The sequence below is a fragment of the Oncorhynchus keta genome, chromosome 32 (genome assembly GCF_023373465.1).
Source record: "Oncorhynchus keta strain PuntledgeMale-10-30-2019 chromosome 32, Oket_V2, whole genome shotgun sequence".
Taxonomy (NCBI): domain Eukaryota; kingdom Metazoa; phylum Chordata; class Actinopteri; order Salmoniformes; family Salmonidae; genus Oncorhynchus; species Oncorhynchus keta.
This window is the reverse complement of record NC_068452.1, coordinates 21,037,684-21,059,627: the sequence shown is the minus strand read 5'-3', so window position 1 is coordinate 21,059,627 and position 21,944 is coordinate 21,037,684. Positions and strand designations below refer to the sequence as shown.

Below are 21,944 nucleotides of genomic sequence, written 5' to 3'. Positions count from 1 at the left end.
TATTTCACCTTTACTTAGCCAGGTAGGTTAGTTGAGAACAAGTTCTCATTTGCAACTGCGACCTGGCCAAGATAAAGCATAGCAATTCGACACATACAACAACACAGAGTTACACATGGAATAAACAAAACATACAGTCAATAATACATTAGGGAAAAAAAGAAAACGAAAAAAGTCTATATACAGTGAGTGCAAATGAGGTAAGATAAGGGAGTTAAGGCAATAAATAGGCCATGGTGGCGAAGTAATTCCAACATAGCAATTAAACACTGGAATGGTAGATGTGCAGAAGATGATTGTGGGAGTAGAGATACTGGGGTGCAAAGGAGCAAGATAAATAAATAAATACAGTATGGGGATGAGGTAGATAGATGGGCTGGTTACAGATGGGCTATGTGCAGTGATCTGTGAGCTGCTCTGACAGCTGGTGCTTAAAGCTAGTGAGGGAGATATGAGTCTCCAGCTTCAGTGGAGGCAACCAAAGGAGGAATTGGCTTTGGGGGTGACCAGTGAGATATTCCTTCCTGGAGTGTGTGCTATGAGTGGGTGCTGCTATGGTGACCAGTGAGCTGAGATAAGGCGGGTCTTTACCTAGCAGAGACTTGTAGATGACCTGTAGCCAGTGGGTTTGGCGACGAGTATGATACCATTCCAACAATTCCATTCCAGCCTTTTACAACAAGCACATCCTCCTATAGCTCCCCCCACCAGCCTCCCCTGACACACACACTCACATACAGTTTAAAACGTACTCAAATACAAAGGCACACAAAAGCCACAGCTCTCCTGAGGGCTTGTATACCGGTGCCGGAGACTTCTATCAGTCTGAGAGAGGTAGAGAGTGAGGGAGGAATAGACAGAGAGAGGAGGAGGAAGAGGAAAGAAAGGTAACTGCTTGGCTGGCTGAGTGCGTGGTTAGAATTCCTAATGAAAATGTGTGTGAGTTTGACTGAGGAGCAGACACCACCAGCAACAGACCTAGGGGACAGTGCCCTGTTCTGTGGCCCAGCCAGAGAGACTGATCCTGGGGGAGAGTGGGGACAGAGCCTCAGCCTGTCTGGTGGTAACAAGATATTCTCCCTAACAGGCTGGTGATCATCATGGTGTCTCAGTTGATCCAAGTTGTGGGCTGTGATTGGTGAATGATGTGGAAGTGGGTAATAAGATAGATTGTTTTCCAGATTAGAGTGGAAGTTTTCACACACAGAAGCGTGCATATACACACACACACACACACACACACACACACACACACACACACACACACACACACCACAACACAACACAACACAACACAACACAACACAACACAACACAACACAACACAACACAACACAACAACACAACACAACACAACACAACACAACACAACACACACTGGCTGAGCAAATGTGAGCGGCCCGACTTTCACTGAGCCAAATGACATCTGTAAACTGAGATCAGAAACAGAGCATCAATTCATGTGGGACTGCTTTTATATTGGCGTTGGGTCGCCAGGCAACAAACACAAACAGTCTCTCTCTGTCCCACTTCCCAAATGTCCTCTGGCATTAACATGAGTCTTTCTCTTTCAACAAGGACCGAACAGAGTTACATGTGATAATTATGACAATGCTCATTAGAGGAGCGTATGCTTGGCTTTCCAGTGTTACACCGGGAGAGCACCAAGACTGCAGACATCACACACCTCAGGCCTGTTACAGACGAGCTGGAATGACAACACCCCCAAACAGGGAAACAGATCCCAATCAAAGGTGTCATCACGTGCTCCACTGAGGCAGTTATTTATCTTAGAACTTGTCCTTGTGGTAAAAAATGATGTGGGTAAAACAAAGCGCAAATTAAAAGAACGTATCTCGGAGCATCGTCGCACCATTAGGTGCAAAGACTCGACTTACCCAGTTGCGGCCCACTTTCTGGAAGAAAACCACTCGATTTCGTCTCTTAAGTTATATTGGCATCGTACATCTGCCTCCCTAGGAAAGGGGGTGACCTCGACAATTTTTTGTTGTTAAAAACGAGAGGCTGCCTGGATCTTTAACTTAAAGACCCTCGCTCCCTTCGGTCTCAACGTAGACTTTGATCTGAAGCCATTCTTGTGATCATTGTGATTTCTCCATTGTAAATGATTGTAGGTTTATGTAGCCAAATTGTGTCTGTGATCGTACACTATCCATTTATGTTTTTTGCATGCTATTTTAATATGATAATTAACCAATTAACCAATAACCAATTCTCATATTAAAATAGCATACAGAAAACATAAATGGATCGCGGACGATCACAGATGCAATTTGGCTGATATCATTGGTTAATTCCGGCCATGATTACAGGCATCTGTGTGCCCTTTTCACACTCTATAAATGAGTCGCCTCGCAGTGTTTGTCATTATACCCTGATGTAGACAGCTTGTCTGTCGAAACGTTGGACATAAATATTTTTGCATCTGAGCTCCTAGTGTGCGACTCTCTTTTATTTTTTAAGTGTTCCACTCCGCTAGCCAGCACCTCGCCTAAATAGCTGTGCGTTTCTTTCGCCTCTAGATTAACACACCTAATGATACCACTGCCTTTTTAGTCTGTCTATCAATCTCTCTCTCCTTCGCGTCCTCTGTCTCTCTGTCTTTTTCTCTCTCTGTGCCTTTCTCTCTCTCGTTCGTTCTTTCTCTCTCTCTCTGTCTTTTTCTCTCTCTCTCTGTCTTTCTCTCTCTCTCTGTCCCTTTCTCTCTCTCTCTCTCTCTCTCTCTCTCTCTCTCTCTCTCTCTCTCTCTGTCCCTTTCTCTCTCTCTCTCTCTCTCTCTCTCTCTCTCTCTGTCCCTTTCTCTCTCTCTCTCTCTCTCTCTCTCTCTCTCTCTCTCTCTCTCTCTCTCTCTCTCTCTCTGTCTCTCTCTCTGTCCCTTTTTCTCTCTCTGTGTCCCTTTCTCTCTCTCTCTGTCTGTCTCTGTCTCATTGCATGCACACAGTGAACTGTTTCACAGAGATGTTGAAGATGCTAATGTAGTTGATCGGTCGTGGACGGTCGTGTGAGGGTGATGTGTGACGGTGATGGCCTTAAAGCAGCAATCAGTAGTTGAAACAATGACAAAGAATGTGCCTCCCTGTTTCAGTAAAAAGTTGAGGGATGGGGCTGGAGAAATGTTGCCACTCTCATAGACAGAGCTCTGTATGAAAGGACAGACCATCCATGATATCAAAATGATGTTTTGAGGCTATATAGTGTTTGTTGACATTTACGTTGCTTACTCCTGATGGAGTAAAACGACAGTTTAACTAAGCTCGTGACGCATGAATAAGTTGTGTTCTTTAAGAATCAATGGGTACATGTGATTCATTTATAAGTACGCGAAAATGACAGTAGCAACGGCTGATTGCCACTTTAAGAGTCTGCTTCCCACCGCAGTGTCACCTACTCAGCTTTATTTAAATCTCCTCCTTAAACGTCACACGTGTCTCTGGTTATTATCTGGCTCTAGTCTAACACCAGCAGCAGTGAATGCTAAATGTCAACTATTGACATGGCTGGTAGAGAATGAGAGACAGGCAGGTGGGGTGGCAGGGTGCTCATGTTTCTCATGCTGATATGACTCTTGCATGCAAGCGTGTGTGAGGGGGTTGGAGGTGTTTGTGTGAGGGGGTGGGAGTGGGGGTGGGGGCGCGTTTGTGAGGGGGTGAGGTGTGTGTGGAGGGGTGGGGGTGGGGGCGCGTGTGTGAGGGGGGTGGGTGTGTGTGTGAGGGGGTGGGGGTGCATTTGTGAGGGGGGGGTGGGGATGCGTGTGTGAGGGTGGTGGGGGTGCGTGTCTGAGGGTGGTGGGGGTGCGTGTCTGAGGGTGGTGGGGGTGCATGTGTGTGTCTCTGCAGGCAGGAATTGTTGTTTTTATTTGCAGTTGAAGTCACCCTAAGTGTTTTTGGCAAAGGGGGTGTGTCTGGCTGGTTGTTTTTGGCGGTTTCTGAATGGATGTGTTTGTTTGTGATGTTTGCTGCATTGTATACTACAATCTACTTAGTCATGCAGATGCAAAGTGGAGGTCAAACGTTTCTATTTGTGAGAGCGTGTGTTCTGTAGTAGGGAGTGTGTGTTCACCATGTTCTCCATGCTCTCTGCTCTCCTCAGGGTAATTTAAGAGGCGCTGACATGCCTCCTGTGTTTGTGTGGGTCTACTTGGGGGCCGGGTTTTGATTGCACCAGGCAGGACTCCATGCCCAGAGAGGGGCCTTGGGCTGGATGTGGGGAGGCCTGCTCCTCCTTCTCCAGGGTGGTAGTATTTCAGGCTCACTGGACAGCAGGGACAGGCTCGTAAGTAGAGGTTTCATTTCTGAGCCGCTATGCCGGGTCATTCAGCGAGAGATCAGCTTCGTGATTGATGATCCCCCAGTGCCAGGGGGGCATGCCACAAAGCGGAAGCAGGGTACATGTCAAGGCTGGCACTGCCCGATCTCCCCCTGGGTTCCACCTGCCACCCTCTGCCCCTCTCAGCCAGCATTCATCCCTCTCTACACAGCAGGCGCTACAGCCTCACGCTGCATAGGGCTGCAGTAAGAACATCTTCAGGCCTCTCCCGCCTAATACCTCACACTGAAACATATACCTTTGGTTCTTGAGGACCACCACCCAGTAGGTTATTTTCAGGGGCCACAGATTGGGTTAGAGCTGCCCTCTAACATTCAGCTGTTGGAGGTGTTCAGTGTTCAGGCACTTGTCTTAATGCTCCTATTCTTGTTACATGGTCATGTTAGCAGGAATAGATGGTGTGGGAAAGACTACTGTACCATGTGCTTATGAATGAATAATGTATAGCTTTTTGAAGTCCTTTTTTTCAATGAGCTGGAGTGAGGGATGATTGGTCGTTGGCAGGGGGTGGTTGGGTCGTGTGGTATAAGGACCACAGAGATTTCTTTATTGGCTGCCTGGAATGGGCAGTGCTCAAAGCGTTTTGAGAAAACACATCTGATGGAGCCTTTGAGTGCTCCCAGAATGGCAATGTGAATAGCAGCTTTCATACCTCCTCTAACGTGTGTGTGTGTGTGTGTGTGTGTACCAGTGTGTGTGTGTACCAGTGTGTGTGTGTACCAGTGTGTGTGTACCAGTGTGTGTGTGTACCAGTGTGTGTGTGTACCAGTGTGTGTGTGTACCAGTGTGTGTGTACCAGTGTGTGTGTGTACCAGTGTGTGTGTGTACCAGTGTGTGTGTACCAGTGTGTGTGTGTGTGTGTCTGTGTGTGTGTGTGTGTTCGTGTGTGTGTGGGGGGTTTAGAGTTGTAACTGCGTGTGTGTCTCCAAGGTTTGGGTGTGTGTGTGTGAGTGGTTTGTGTGTATCCAGTACGTAAATAAATCGTAGGCAAAAGGCTTTCAGGGGGCTTTTCACATGTTGACGTCTCAATCCATCACAGGGATTCTATAGAGCTGCCTTTTCATGTATTTATGGCAGGAGAGAGTAGGAGGGGAGGGAATCAACAAACACAGATCTTTTCTCTCTCTGTGTGGATCTAGTCTGACGGAGAGAACCCCCCCCCACACGTGTACAGTAAGACAGTAAGTGTTGAGACGTGTTCAGGCAGCCTTTTTAAATCACATAGCACTCATCTGTCTGGGAATGTACGTTTTATGTTAGTGAAGAATTACATCATAAAAACCTAAAGCCAGAAGGGTTCGCACACACTTCACAAGACAGTTTGTGTTCTATTTGTGTAACTATGGTCTGCACTGGTCTTACAAATACCCCAGACTTCACTCATACAGCGCCAGTTGTACCAATACTTACTACCTGTGCTAAGTTTACACCTGCTATTTTTAACAGGGAACGGATTACAGGAAAACTATGCAAAACGTGTCCCACTGGGCACAGTCAGGTCAACGTCTCGTTTTGATTTACATTTGGTTGAGTTGTCAAGTAAAGTGAATTCAATGTGTAATCAACCAACATTTCTACCCTGCCATTGGATTTAGGTTAAAAGGTAAAACATTTGTTGAAAAAAATATGAAATTCCCTTATGGTAATTACTTTTTGCAAATCAATCAGCTAACACAGCAAGCAGGCGTGTAGTCACTCTGAGTGAATCAGCTTGATTGATAGATAGCACAGCACGCTCCTCAGAGAATCAGAGAGTAGCACTCTGTCTCCCCCCAGTGGTGCCATACTGATCTGCACGGCCTCCTATGTTGTTATACAATCTATGATTAGTAGGGGATTGGGTCGTCCATAGGTAATGAGTGTTCATGTGAGTGTGTATGGGTGTCTGTGTGTACAGTATGTCATTGCATGTATGTGCGAGTGTGTTTTCATGTGTTTCATGTGCGTGTTCACACGTGGGTGTGTTGTTTGTCCATGTGTACAGTGTCTGTGTGTGGTGATGTACACTGAGTGGACAAAACATTAAGAACACCACCTTTTTGCCCTCAGAGCAGAATGAATTTGTCCGGCCATGGACTCTACAAGGTGTTGAAAGGGTTCCACAGGGATGCTGGCCATACCATGGATGCCATGTTGACTCCAATGCTTCCTACAGTTGTGTGAGGTTGGCTGGATGTCCGTTAGGCGTTGCGCCATTCTTGATACACACGGGAAACCGTTCCGTGTGAAAAACCCAGCAGTGTTGCAGTCCTTGACACGCTCAAACCGGTGCGCCTGTCACCTAGTACCATACCCCGTTCAAAGGCACTTAAATATTTTTGAATTCCTCATTCACCATCTGAATGGCACACACACACACACACACACAATCCATGTCTCAATTGCCTCAAGGCTTAGAAATCCTTCTTTAACTTGTCTCCTCCTCTTCATCGACACTGATTTGAAGTGGATTTAACAAGAGACGTCAATAAGGGATCACCTGGATTCACCTGGTCAGTCTGTGTCATGGAAAGCGCAGGAGTTCTTAATGTTTTGTATAGTCCGTGTATGTCTCTGTGAGGGTGTGTGTGTGTACTGACAGCCAGGGCTTTACTTCAGGCAGGCCCAGGATCAGATCCCTCACGCACCTACCCTGAACCGTCTGAATCAGGGTTCTTTTTGCGACCCTGTCTTTAATGGGCTATTGGCTTTAACAGGGGGGCTTCGTGCAGAGGCACGGAGGGCAGGGGATATCATATGGTGTTGGCTCCATTGTTCCCAGCACACGTCCTGCTCTAACACACCGTCATATCACTGTGATACTGGGCACCTCCGACTCACAGAGCACTGCCTCTCTAATCCACTGGCCCTGATCCTTCACCTCTGACCTCTTACCCCCGCTGGTCTGTTCTCGATACCTTCTCTCTCTCTCTCTCGTCCTTTCTGTTCTGTCTCGCCTCTATCCCTTTTCTTTCTCCTCCCCTCTCTTTCCACATGTCTGTTCTCTCTCTTCCCTCCCCTCGTCACTCTCCTCTTCCCTGCAACTCTTCACCGTGTCATCGCAGTAAATGAGAATGTGTTCCCCCGTCAAGTTACCTGTCAAAAGAGAAGGTTAACGGCACCATAAATAACACATCCCTCTCTCCTCTCTCAGGAAGGAAGCGTCCGTTCAGCCCACCCTCAGTGTTAGAGATGGAGGAGGACAGGAGCGGGTTAGGAGTGGGGATGGGGTTGACTGTGGACAGCGAGGTGTGCTGTGACCCCCAGGAGGAGGGTGTAGTCCTGGGGGAGCAGCCAGGTCCAGTTGGGGGTGCCCTGCCCTCCTCTGACCACAGCAGGCCCAAGAGGGAGAGGAAGCAGCGCAGTTACACAGTGTGTGACGTGTGTAACATCCAGCTCAACTCCCCAGCCCAGGCCCAGATACACTACAACGGCAAGTCTCACCAGAAGAGACTCAAACAGATGAGCAACGGGAAGGTCCAGCACGGCAACACAGGTAGGACACCCCACCCACTTTCTGCGCTACTCTGCAGCTGGACCCTATTCTAACCCCTACACTGTTTGAAAAAAAGGCTTGCAAAAGGGTTCTGCGGCTGTCCCCATAGGATAACTCGTTTCAGTTCCAGGTAGAACCCTTTGTGGTTCCAGGTAGAACTCTTGTGGAAAGGTTCTTCAAAGGGTTCTCCTATGGGCACAGCCAAAGAACAGTTTTGGATTCAGGATAGAAAAGCGTTTTCTGTGAGTGTATAGAACTCTGCTCTTCTATAACACTCTGAGGCGGCTCACCTCTATACTCCCTTACCAGCTGATGAGAGAAATGATAGCGTGCACACTTGTGACAAAGTGTGAATATGAGTTCTACCCCCCAATGACACATCAAGCTGCATTATATAACCTAGTAAGGTGCATCGGTACTCTGTTGTACGTGTTTCATCATACGTTCAGCATCTTTCCAAGAGGACGCTGTGATAATGAGTATGACAAGTGAACATGGAGAGCTGCTACAGATGTAGGATCTTAATCTGATCGCCCTGTTGCAGGAGGACTTTCAGGTTTAAAAAGGTTTCTGAAGTTGGTCATTCCCACACTGAATTTTCAGACATGACTTTCCTTCTTTAAAAAAAATACAAATAAAAAATCAACCGCTGCAAAAATGTTGATGAATTATAATCCACATAATCATTCACATTTCCTGTTGCTGCAGGATAATTCTCCTGCTGTAGCAAACTGGCTCAACCTGTATAGCTGTGTTGTGTCATGGCTCTCAGTACAGGAGTACTAGTGTGGTTTAGAAGAGTGTATGGAAGTGTGTATAGTGTAGACGTGTGCATGGTGCTATATAGTCTTCCCTAGCCTGAGGCTGGACACGAGGGAGGAGAACAAAGCTGAGTTAAGTCATTAATTGGCTGACTAATTTATTGGCGGTTATTTTAGATCATTCTGGTTCCTGCTCGCTCCGGGGTAGCTATAGCAGTGGCTGCAGTGGAGGTGCAGGTTTTCCCCGTAGATTTGAATATATAGTGAAACTGGCTACATGTTCAGAGGTGAGTCCTTTCTGTCTCCCACTCTCTCTTTACTTGTGACCCTCCTACGCAGCTCGAAAACACTCTGACAAACCTGGAGAATCTGCTCTCAAACACTCATCACTCACTCTTGAATCTCTATTTCTCTCTCTCTCTCTCTCACACACACACACACACACACACACACACACACACACACACACACACACACACACACACACACACACGCACACACACACACACACACACACACACACACACACACACACACACACACACACACACACACACACACACACACACACACACACACACACACACACACACACACACACACACACACACACACACACACACACACACACACACACACACATCTTCGCATGAAAACTATTCTGACCCACTTCAGGTGCAGAAATCTCGTACAAACAGCACATAATTACATAGCAACGGAGAGCACAGCAACACTTGCCATGGCCACAGATTATTTGGCCCTGATTGGCTGCTGGCAGGCTGCTGGCAGGCTGCTGTAGGCATGGTGGTGCAGTGTGCTTCTACTCCAGCCCTGTAGGGGGCAGCAGTGGGGCCAGACCGCCCTTGAGATTGCCTGGGGAACCATGGTACATCTGACTCAGCACTACAGGAAGGTACACAAATAGTCAATAGTCACCCGCTTAGGTCGTTCAGATAACTGGCTTTGGCAGTTAGTATACATCTGTGATGGCTGTGTGTAAACACAGTGTAACAGCAGTAATCTGGAAAGCAGAGATCACGATACACACATACAAACATACCACCACTCCTCCTCTCTTCTCCCGTCTCTCTCTTACTCTCACTCTCTCCCTTCCCCTCTCACCCTCCCTTCAACCTCCCTCTCTCCTCTCCCCCTCTCTCTCTCACCCTCCACCTTCCCTCTCTCCCTCTTCGCTCTCTGGAGTCACACAAGGAATAGTTGGCTTAGTAATGCAGCCATGCTGCCTGCAGGTGTGTTGCTCATGTGGGCTTCCTTCTTTGCAGTCCTCCCAACCGTCCTCCTTTCCCTTTCCTGATTGCTTCATTGCTTCAGTGATCCAGCACGCAGAGCCCAGCCCAGCCCAGTGCCTTGTGGCCAGTCAGTCTTTAAGAAGGATGGGCAGAATGAGGCCTGACGTGGCCACTGACCGTCACTGTCTAAAACCTGGGTCAGCTAGGGCATGGTCTGACTCAGACACACACACACACAGGATTTGTCCCCAGCACCCTGGCACAGCTCCGGCAGCGGAGAGAGATGGGGTGAGAGAGAGAGAGAGAGAAGGGGAGGGAGTGTGTGAGTGTGTGTGGTGTACGGTGCAGATTCCCTCTGACACACAGTCACAATCATGCAGCCTTATCTGTGCTCACCTTCTGCTGACTCCCACAGGCCCACGGCCTCAGCTCACACACACACACACACACACACACACACACACACACACACACACACACACACACACACACACACACACACACACACACACACACACACACACACACACACACACACACACACACACACACACATTGCAAACATGTGTGGATCATTGCAATCTGTGTGGATGTTGAAGGGTGCGTGGTGTGTGTTTACAGTATGTAAATGTATATTCCTGTGTGTTTTTGTGTGTGTTTGTTTGTTTGTGTGTGTGCGTGCGTGCGTTTGTGTGTGTGCCTCCGAAAGAATCCTCTCCATGTCAGCTTGTGTTACCCTTCCTCTCTGCCTCACTGAACTGACAGAGGGTCCAGGCTTTTCTGCTCTCTCTCTCTCTCTCTCTCTCTCTCTCTCTCTCTCTCTCTCTCTCTCTCTCTCTCTCTCTCTCTCTCTCTCTCTCTCTCTCTCTCTCTCTCTCTCTCTCTCTCTCTCTCTCTCTCTCTCTCTCTCTCTCTCTCTCTCTCTCTCTCTCTCTCTCTCTCTCTCTCTCTCTCTCTCTCTCTCTCTCTCTCTCTCTCTCTCTCTCTCTCTCTCTCTCTCTAAACCCCAACACAGGGTGATGGGCAACCACAGTGAATCTAAAAAGGCTTTAATTTCAGTTTCAGCTGTATTTGATGATACAACTTTACTTAGCGCGTTCAGGAATAATGCATTGTTAGTTGTTATAAGCATGTATAAGCCCCTACTGTGCCTTCTAAATCAACTGAAATGTCTTATTTCTTTCCGTGTTATTTTGCTTTACATAGTCTACTATACTTTTTACATTCCGTAGTCCTTTTGTGGTCATTTCCTGGTCATTTCCAAACCTCTTCAAACTACTCCTATAACAAAATAACAACTGAGAAACACATGATGCGAAAACAAGTATTATTTATTAGAAAATATGCTATTGTATTATTTGGAATGCAGATGAACAATGTCCTGTATGGGCACGTTATTCCTGTATGGGTACGTTATTCCTGTATGGGCACATTATTCCTGTATGGGCACGTTATTCCTGTATGGGCACGTTATTCCTGTATGGGCACGTTATTCCTGTATGGGTACGTTATTCCTGTATGGGTATGTTATTCCTGTATGGGTACGTTATTCCTGTATGGGTATGTTATTCCTGTATGGGTATGTTATTCCTGTAAGGGCATGTTATTCCTGTATGTGTACGTTATTCCTGTATGGGCACGTTATTCAGTGTTTCCCCTTGTTGGACCGGCGGCGGCGGCGGGCTCTCTTCTTAGTTGAACCACGGGGGGTCACCCACACGGCAGCTATTTGAGCATCTTTACAGCCATCTATCTCCCTCTCAGCTCCTCTCTCCTTGTGTTCATCTCCATGGAGCTCGAATGCAGCCATTATCTATGGAAATAAAATAAACCTAAACAAATACATATTTTCATTCGTGTTCCAAGGTGAAATGTATTGATAACATTTTGGTGTTTTCTTAAGTATTTATAGTGGCATGTACAGTAAGTAAAATGTCAGCAGTATATATGACTGCATTGGGTAAATGTCACCATTTGGACCTAGTCTAATGTTGTTCCTAAAGCCTTTCTCAGACCCCCCATACCCCTAATCTTTCCTTCACATCACATTACCTGCAGTAGTCCTCGGACACTGCTGGTGAGCAGCAGGCCCACGCCATACAACCAGCAGCCAAGAGCCAGAACCATGCAGCCTGCAGCCTCTATCCTCCTCTCTTCTGCCCCATTAATCACGTCCACCATCTTCTTCCACACAAGCTCACTCGCTCCCGCTCTCTCCCTACTCCTGAGCTCAGCTACTCGGGTGCGAGGCGTTCCGATGCTGGCCGTAGAACCACTGGTTGTCTCGCAAAGGTCTCTGTATTTCTGGTCAATACTGTTTCTGGTCTGGTCCGAGCCACAATGTAACCACTGGTTGTAGCTTGAGGCAGCTTGATGTATCCCCCCTGGATAGGACACAAGTCTGTCGCAGGGCCTTAACCCTAAACCGTCTCCTTAATGTGTGCCAAGCTGAGAGGCATCGATGCCCATTTTCAGAGTCTTTGGTAGGACTCGGCCGTGGATAAACCACCCGACCTTCCAATCTCAGGGCGGACACTCTAACGACAAGGCCACTGAGTCGGTTAGTGTTGTTTGTAGCTACCCGGGTAGCAGTGGGTTCCAAGTTGACCATAACACAAGCCTCTCCGGTGCACTTGTACAAGCTGTGTCCAGTGGTCTCGCTGGTGTTCTGTTTGGTCCAGGGTTGTTGATGGAGGTTGATGGTGCTGGTGTTCAGGTCAATGTGAGGCGTGCTGGCCCACTGCCTAATGCCGATGGGGGGCATCAGGGCATCCCGAAAAACCGTGCCATCCAGATGTTGTAATGCCAAGATTACATGGACCAACAAATGAATGCTGATAGAGTTCAAAGCCATCTCTCAATCAGTGAACTGAACTGTCTGAGCAAATTCAAAAAGCAACTACTCTCTACAGCGATAGGCGAGTTGTGGTGTTCAGAATGTTTGATCGGACTGTTGTGCCATAGTGGTCTATGATGTCACAGAGGGCAGCCAACATGTTACCTAGGTTGAAGATAACTACTAGCATGTCAGCCCCACCCTCCTTTATGACATCATTGCGATATAGATGCGGTAAAAAGGTCAATCGAACTCAACCAATCAAAGGAATGGTAGAGCACGGCGCTTGCAGCGCCAGGGATATGGGTTCGAATTCCCACGGGGGACGAGTACGGGGGGAAAAAACTGTGGAAACGAATGCACTCACTACTGTAAATCGCTCTCGGCAAGATTGTCTGCTGAATGACTATAATTTAGGCTATTGTTTACATGTGTTTTTCACACTGTGTTGAGGTAAATATCGGAGTATAATGCTTGCATGGATGTCAACCCCAACACAGGGTCATGTCATCGTTCCCAATCAACTGCATTACAGTTCACAAACGACAGTGATTTCCGTATGCTAGGTATGCTAACCAGTTTACACGAAAGGGAGTTAGCATTAAACAGTCACTTCTTCCATACCAAAAAGGGACAGCTTCTACAGCCAAATATATCCAAATCGGACTTCAGTAACTACGTTGTGGGTCTGTTACACCACGTAAATCATGACGGGTTTGACAAATATCCACTTTGTTGGATTGGATTTGTTGAATTTAGTCGGTACTGTAATAGGATCTCTTTGTTGAAAACTCTGGTGTTTCTCATCCTTACAGCTTATTCTCCATATTCCTTTTCAATGGTGAGCCAACATGTTTTGAGCACTTTTATCTCCAAAACGAGTTTTGTATTGGCTCTCTCTTGTCTCTCTGCAGCAGATATATGGTGAGCAATATGTTTGGTACATCGAATTGCAGTACAATTGCAGTATTGAATTGCAATACATATAGAATCACAATACATATCGTAGGTCCTTGGCAATTCCCAGACCTACTGTTCACCACTGCCCCATAAAGTACCAGCCACCATGGTCTCTATTCGTCTATTGAGGGAGCCAGACCATAATCCCCTCTAATTAGGATCAGCATGACCATCGCCCCACTTAAGGACGGCAGCACCAGCCAGCCAGCGCCTCCCAAAATATTTTGAGAGCTAATTAAAAGGGGCAGGGGGTGTTGGGGACATAGCGCTCCCTTGACGTAGAGTCTGCCGGGGTGGGACGGGTCCACAAACTCGTGGGTGAGATGCATGGTGGGATAGATCATCCTCTTATTTGGGGTGAGGCAGGGAGGGAGGAGGGGGGACAGTGGCTTGGTCTGATTTGACCTGATGTCACTAGAGGGTGTGGCTTGGTCTCATTTGACCTGATGTCACTAGAGGGTGTGGCTTGGTCTCATTTGACCTGATGTCACTAGAGGGTGTGGCTGCTCAGACCACAGTAAAGGCTGTGTCTGTGTCTGTTTACTATTGGTTATTTTCTGTTTGGCATCTCTTTTCATATCTTCGAGCTTTGAGAAAGCATGCTATTGTGGTGTGTGTGTGTGTGTGTGTGTGTGTGTGTGTGTGTGTGTGTGTGTGTGTGTGTGTGTGTGTGTGTGTGTGTGTGTGTGTGTGTGTGTGTGTGTGTGTGTGTGTGTGTGTGTGTGTGTGTGTGTGTGTGTGTGCGCGGTGTGACTGACTGAGAGAGAGACTGCCTCTACCTCTTTCATGGTTCTGATCTTTCTCCTAATCCACAGCCTAGGATAAAACTTGTTGTTGTGATGTGTGTGTCTGCGTGTGTGAGTCAGTGTGTGTCTCTTCATGGTCCCTGTCTGTCTGTCTCTATCTCTCTCTCTCACTCTGTTTTAATAAAGCGTGAGGGATTGGATTAAAGGCTGGGATTTTCTGCATGAATGCATTTGCGCATCTGCGTTTTATTTTTGTGCCGCCTCGCCATTTTCCCATTTGATTTCTTCCCTGTGGAGGGAAATGACTTTCCTCGCTCACTGTGCCTTTGGACATGTGTGTGTCATAGTGTGTGCTTGTGTGTGTGTGTGGACGTTTGTGCATGTGTCATGTTGTTTGCAGCAGCGTCGAGGCACACCTTAAGCCCTGGGTATCACCACTTGTGGCTAGTCAGTCCCTGATTGGTCCATCTGAAGTGTCTGTCAATCTGTCGGCTGCATACATATCCCTATGCCGTCTGTAGAAGACTCCGGTGAAAGACTATCTCTAATATAATCTCTAAAACAGAAACCTTCCCTGTCGCCTCATAGCATATGAAAACACTTTGGCTGTGTAGTCATTTAGCCGTGCACTCTGTCTCTGCCCCCCTTGCCCTGGGGTTTGGTCCTTCGTGTCCCACCGGTTTAGACTCTGGGAAAAGGTTGTTCCGGATCGGCACACAGGGCCCAGTGAAGCGGGAAAAGTCTGGAACAGGGAGACCGTAGGGAGAGGAGAAGGAATAGACCACCAAACATCTCTGTCTGTCTGTCTTTACTGTTTACCACTGTCTGTCTGTCTGTCTTTACTGTTTACCACTGTCTGTCTGTTTGTCTGTCTGTTTGTGTGTCTCTCTTTGTTGTTTACCAATGTCTGTCTGTCTGTCTGTCAGTCTGTCTGGCTATTGTTTACCAATGTATGTCTGTCTGTCTATTGTTTACCAATGTCTGTCTGTCTGTCTATTGTTTACCAATGTCTGTCTGTCTGTCTGTCTGTCTGTCTGTCTGTCTGTCTGTCTGTCTGTCTGTCTGTCTGTCTGTTGTTTACCAATGTCTGTCTGTCTATTGTTTACCAATGTCTGTCTGTCTATTCTTTACCAATGTCTGTCTGTCTGTCTATTGCTTACCAATGTCTGTCTGTCTGTCTGTCTATTGTTTACCAATGTCTGTCTGTCTATTGTTTACCAATGTCTGTCTGTCTGTCTGTCTGTCTGTCTGTCTGTCTGTCTGTCTGTCTGTCTGTCTGTCTGTCTGTCTGTCTATTGTTTACCAATGTATGCCTGTCTATTGTTTACCAATGTCTGTCTCTCTGTCTATTGTTTATCAATATCTGTCTGTCTGTCTATTGTTTACCAATGTCTGTCTGTCTGTCTATTGTTTACCAATGTCTGTCTGTCTGTCTATTGTTTATCAATGTCTGTCTGTCTGTCTGTCTATTGTTTACCAATGTCTGTCTGTCTGTCTGTCGATTGTTCACCAATGTCTGTCTATTGTTTACCAATGTCTGTCTATTGTTTACCAATGTCTGTCTCTCTGTCTATTGTTTATCAATATCTGTCTGTCTGTCTATTGTTTACCAATGTCTGTCTGTCTGTCTATTGTTTACCAATGTCTGTCTGTCTGTCTATTGTTTATCAATGTCTGTCTGTCTGTCTATTGTTTACCAATGTCTGTCTGTATGTCTGTCTATTGTTCACCAATGTCTGTCTGTCTATTGTTTACCAATGTCTGTCTGTTTGTCTATTGTTTACCAATGTCTGTCTGTCTGTCTATTGTTTATCAATGTCTGTCTGTCTGTCTATTGTTTACCAATGTCTGTCTGTCTGTCTATTGTTTACCAATGTCTGTCTGTCTGTCTATTGTTTACCAATGTCTGTCTGTCTATTGTTTACCAATGTCTCTGTCTGTCTGTCTGTCTGTCTGTCTGTCTGTCTGTCTGTCTGTCTGTCTGTCTGTCTGTCTGTCTGTCTGTCTGTCTGTCTGTCTGTCTGTCTCATGGAGACTAGGCTGTACTCACTATCTGTTATTATCTAGTATAAATATCCAAAACATATCCAAGGGTTTTGTTGTCACACAGCGCTCTGTCAAATTAATAGAACATTCTGCCACTTTCTTAAATGGCACAGCATATCAATCCCTGCATTTCCTCAGTTCCCTTTTTAATGCATCTTCACTTATCAAACTGACCTGCAGTGTTCAACCATAGAATGATATATCTTTGTGTTCAACATCCTGTTACATTCTCTGTTTGTAATGGATGTCTAGTCATCATAACGGCCTTGTCTGTTTGGTTGCACCCCGCTATTGGAGTCCATTAGGAGATGTCCAGCCCTCCACCCCCTCCACCCCAGGCCCTGGGTGAGAAAGCCCAGAGAAAGGCTGTGTTTCTGGGCAGTGCACAGTCTTACTTCCCCCTCTCTCCCTGCAGCATATTATCCTTACTCCAGGCCCTGGGTGAGAAAGCCCAGAAAAAGGCTGTGTTTCTGGGCAGTGCACAGTCTTACTTCCCCCTCTCTCCCTGCAGCATATTATCCTTACTCCAGGCCCTGGGTGAGAAAGCCCAGAGAAAGGCTGTGTTTCTGGGCAGTGCACAGTCTTACTTCCCCCTCTCTCCCTGCAGCATATTATCCTTACTCCAGGCCCTGGGTGAGAAAGCACAGAGAAAGGCTGTGTTTCTGGGCAGTGCACAGCCTCACTTCCCCCTCTCTCCCTGCAGCATATTATCCTTACTCCAGGCCCTGGGTGAGAAAGCACAGAGAAAGGCTGTGTTTCTGGGCAGTGCACAGCCTCACTTCCCCCTCTCTCCCTGCAGCATATTATCCTTACTCCAGGCCCTGGGTTCAGAAAGCACAGAGAAAGGCTGTGTTTCTGGGCAGTGCACAGCCTCACTTCCCCCTCTCTCCCTGCAGCATATTATCCTTACTCCAGGCCCTGGGTGAGAAAGCACAGAGAAAGGCTGTGTTTCTGGGCAGTGCACAGCCTCACTTCCCCCTCTCTCCCTGCAGCATATTATCCTTACTCCAGGCCCCATAATTTGTTTTTCACCTTTATTTAACCAGATAAGTCAATCGAGAACCAATTCTCATTTACAATAATGACCTGGCCAAGAGGCATAACATTGTAACAGTGAACAGGACAACACAACAAGTAAATAGAACAAACTATACAGAGGAAATGTACAAATTCCTCAAATTCTCATTGGTCCAAATTTTTTATACATTGAACCTGAAATAGGATACTTGTTATTTGGCCATTGGCCCAGTTTTATTGCAAGGAATTCTAATTGGTCAACCACAGGCAAGGGCTGGGTTATAAAACTACCTCCTGTCTCTTTGTTCTGTGGAGAGAATCACTGACGACAGGGGAGAATGAACATCTACAGGTGAAGTCGGAAGTCTACATACACCTTAGACAAATACATTTAAACAACATTTTTCACAATTCCTGACATTTAATCCAAATAAAAATTCCCTGTCTTAGGTCAGTTTAGGATCACCACTTTATTTGAAGAATGTGAAATGTCAGAATAATAGTGGAGAGAATGATTTATTTCAGCTTTTATTTTTTTCATCACATTCCCAGTGGGTCAGAAGTTTACATACACTCAATTAGTATTTGGTAGCATTGCCTTTCAGTTTTTGAACTTGGGTCTGTCACGTTCTGACCTTAGTTCTTTTGTTATGTCTTTGTTTTAGTATGGTCAGGGCGTGAGTTGGGTGGGTTGTCTATGTTCCTTTTTCTATGATTTGGGATTTCTGTGTTTGGCCTGGTATGGTTCTCAATCAGAGGCAGCTGTCATTCGTTGTCCCTGATTGAGAACCATACTTAGGTAGCCTGGTTTCACTTTTGAGTTGTGGGTGATTATTTTTCATGTCAGAGTTTGTTCCACTCGGATCTGTTTCGGTTTTGTTATTTCGCGTTGTCGTTTATTGTTTTGTTCAGTGTTCATTATTCTTATTAAACAAACTGTACACTTACCACGCTGTGCATTGGTCCTCCGATCCTTCCTACTACTCCTCCTCGTCAGAGGAGGACAATCGTTACAGGGTCAAATGTTTCAGGTAGTCTTCCACAAGCTTCCCACAATAAGTTAGGAGAATTTTGTCCCATTCCTCCTGACAGAGCTGGTGTAACGGAATCAGGTTTTCTAGGCCTCCTTGCTCGCACACACTTTTTCAGTTCTGCCCACAAATGTTCTATAGGATTGAGGTCAGGGTTTTGTGATGGCCACTCCAGTACCTTGACTCTGTTGTCCTTATGCCATTTTGCCACAACTTTAGAAGTATGCTTGGGGTCATTGTCCATTTGGAAGACCACATTTGCGACCAATCTTTAACTTCCTGACTGATGTCTTGAGATGTTGCTTCAATATATCCACATAATTTCCCTTTCTCATGATGCCATCTATTTTGTGAAGTGCACCAGTCCCTCCTACAGCAAGGCAACCCCACAACATGATGCTGCCACCACCGTGCTTCATGGTTGGGATGGTGTTCTTTGGATTGCAAGCCTCCCCCTTTTTCCTCCAAACATAATGATAGTCATTTTGACCAGAGGACATTTCTCCAAAAAGTATGATCTTTATCCCCATGTGCAGTTGCAAACCGTAGTCTGGCTTTTTATGGCGGTTTTGCAGCAGTGGCTTCTTCCTTGCTGAGTGGCCTTTCAGGTTATGTTGACGTAGGACTAGTTTTACTGTGGATATACATACTTTTGTACCTGTTTCCTCCAGCATCTTCACAGGGTCCTTTGCTGTTGTTCTGGGATTGATTTGCACTTTTCGCACCAAAGTACGTTCATCTCTAGGAATGCGTCTCCTTCCTGAGCGGTATGACGTCTGCGTGGTCCCATGGTGTTTAAACTTGCGTACTATTGTTTGTACAGATGAACGTGGTACCTTCAGGCATTTGGAAATTGCTCCGAAGGATGAACCAGACTTGTGGAGGTCTTGGCTGATTTCTTTTGATTTTCCCATGATGTCAAGCGAAAAGGCACTGAGTTTGAAGGTAGGTCTTGAAATACATCCACAGATATACCTCCAATTGACTCAAATTATGTCAATTAGCCTATCAGAAGCTTCTAAAGCCATGACATCATTTTCTGGAATTTCCCAAGCTGTTTAAAGGCACTGTCAGCTTAGTGTATGTAAACATCTGATCCACTGGAATTGTGATACAGTGAATTATAAGTGAAATAATCTGTCTGTATGTCACGCCCCTGCCATAGAGAGGCTTTTTATTCTCTATTTTGGTTAGGCCAGGGTGTGACTAGGGTGGGCATTCTATGTTCTTTTTTCTATGCTTTTGTATTTCTTTGTTTTTGGCCGGGTATGGTTCTCAATCAGGGACAGCTGTCTGTCGTTGTCTCTGATTGAGAACCATACTTAGGTAGCTCTTGCCCACATGGGTTTTGTGGGTAGTTGTTTTGTGTTTCGTATCTGTACCAGACAGAACTGTTTCGGTTATTCTTTTTGGCATTTTCGTATTTAGTGTTCAGTTGCTAATAAATCAATTATGAACACGTACCACGCTGCACCTTCTTCTCTCACCTTCTTCTCTTGAATGCCGTGACACTGTAAACAATTGTTGGAAAAATTACTTGTGTCATGCACAAAGTAGATGTCCTAACCGACTTGCCAAAACTATAGTTTGTTAACAAGAAACTTGTGGAGTGTTTGAAAAACAAGTTTTAATGACTCCAACCTAAGTGTAAACTTCCGACTTCAACTGCACCTCTCGGCATAACACCTCCCCCCCTGATTTGCTTTGGGATTTGTGTTTTTGAAGAGTAACATCAACTGCTAACAAAGGCAACACAGCATACTTAGTGATGAGCAGGTACATTGATCCGATAGCAGCTGAGGTAATATATTTTTGAAGGAGTGTGGTGGGATGAATGTGTCAACTAAAGATGACCCAGAGTACCCCAGAGTGGCTTATTACCGCTGATAGAGGATAGTAGAGGAGAGAGGTGCTGGGCGGTGGGAGAGGGAGATAGAGGATGATAAGGGGGGGGTGAGTAAAGGACAGGCGGGGAGGCAAATGGATGAGGAAGGGTGAACACGAAAGCCAAATTGAGAGGAAGGGGAGAGAGGTGGTGAGAGGGGAATAAGAGAAAGAGGACTGATTGAGCGAGCGAGGGAGAGAGAGAGAGAGAGAGAAACACTGCCATTTTCCCAGTGAAAATGGCTGCCCAGTAATGGACACATGATAGATGGCCATTGTAAGTTTGTACTAGCCCAAAGTTCACACACACTTACCATCCGTCACATCTGACGTGTGGTTTTACTAATGCCTTTGTCTCATTCCTGGTTCCTTGTGTGTGTTTTGCTCCCTGGGGACTCACATTTGAAATGTCTATATTCTTGAAAGAAAATGTGTGAGTGTCATGTTTACTAATATTTATCCTGTTTATTTTCCTTCGGTTTATTGTCTATTCCGTTTGCTTTGTCAATGTAAACACATGTTTCCCATGCCAATAAAGCCCTTTGAATAGAAAACATTGAATTGAGAGAAAGAGAGAGTGAGAGAGTGAGAGTGAGAGAGTGAGAGAGAGAGAGACAGACTAGATGAGACTAGGCCTCACAGAGAGAGAGACAAGAGACAGAGAGAGATTGAGACAGAGAGAGATTGAGAGAGAGAGAGAGAGAGAGAGACTAGATGAGACTAGGCGAGACTAGGCCTCACAGAGAGAGAGAGACAGAGAGACTAGATGAGACTAGGCCTCACAGAGATAGACAGAGACAGAGAGAGATTGAGAGAGTGAGAGAGAGAGAGACAGACTAAATGAGACTAGGCCTCACAGAGAGAGAGACAAGAGACAGAGAGAGATTGAGACAGAGAGAGATTGAGAGAGAGAGAGAGAGAGACTAGATGAGACTAGGCAAGACTAGGCCTCATAGAGAGAGAGAGAGACTAGATGAGACTAGGCAAGACTAGGCCTCACAGAGAGAGAGAGACAGAGAGACTAGATGAGACTAGGCCTCACAGAGATAGACAGAGACAGAGAGAGATTGAGGGAGAGAGAGCGAGCGAGAGAGATACTAGATGAGACTAGGCGAGACTAGGCCTCACAGAGCGAGAGACAGAGACAGAGAGAGAGAGAGAGACTAGATGAGACTAGGCCTCAGAGAGAGAGAGAGACAGAGACAGAGAGAGAGACAGAGAGAAAGAGAGAGGGAGACTAGGCCTCACAGACAGACATAGAGAGGGACGACTGCCATGTATAGCACCACACAAACCATTAAATAGATATCTCATCTTACTGGCAATTAGTCAAGATGACAATGTTTCTCTGTCAGCGGATCCTGTGGATGAGCACACACAGCTCTGTTTGTGACTCTCTTTAATTGAACCACATGGTCACGCTCGTCACACACACAGACAGATCTGGTTAGCCGGGGTCTTTTTAGCTAACATTCCGCTCCTTGTAAGCCTACTCCGTGTCATATGCCAAAGATGCTAGTGGAATGTTTGTTTAAAAGACTGGTACCCAGGCTAAGATCTGGTGACTTTGACTCCTAACTGATCTGAGTGA

At 46.2% G+C, this 21,944-nt stretch overlaps 1 protein-coding gene across 1 annotated transcript in view; it reads left to right on the top strand.

Moving 5' to 3' along the window:
* The window catches only part of LOC118376278 (zinc finger protein 385C), a 215,372-nt gene that overhangs the window by 80,903 nt on the left and 112,525 nt on the right, over positions 1 to 21,944 (top strand). The window contains exon 2 of the mRNA XM_052490885.1: positions 7,481 to 7,822. Within this exon, the coding sequence (XP_052346845.1) occupies positions 7,481 to 7,822 (342 nt within the window). The remainder of the gene's footprint in view (positions 1 to 7,480; positions 7,823 to 21,944) is intronic.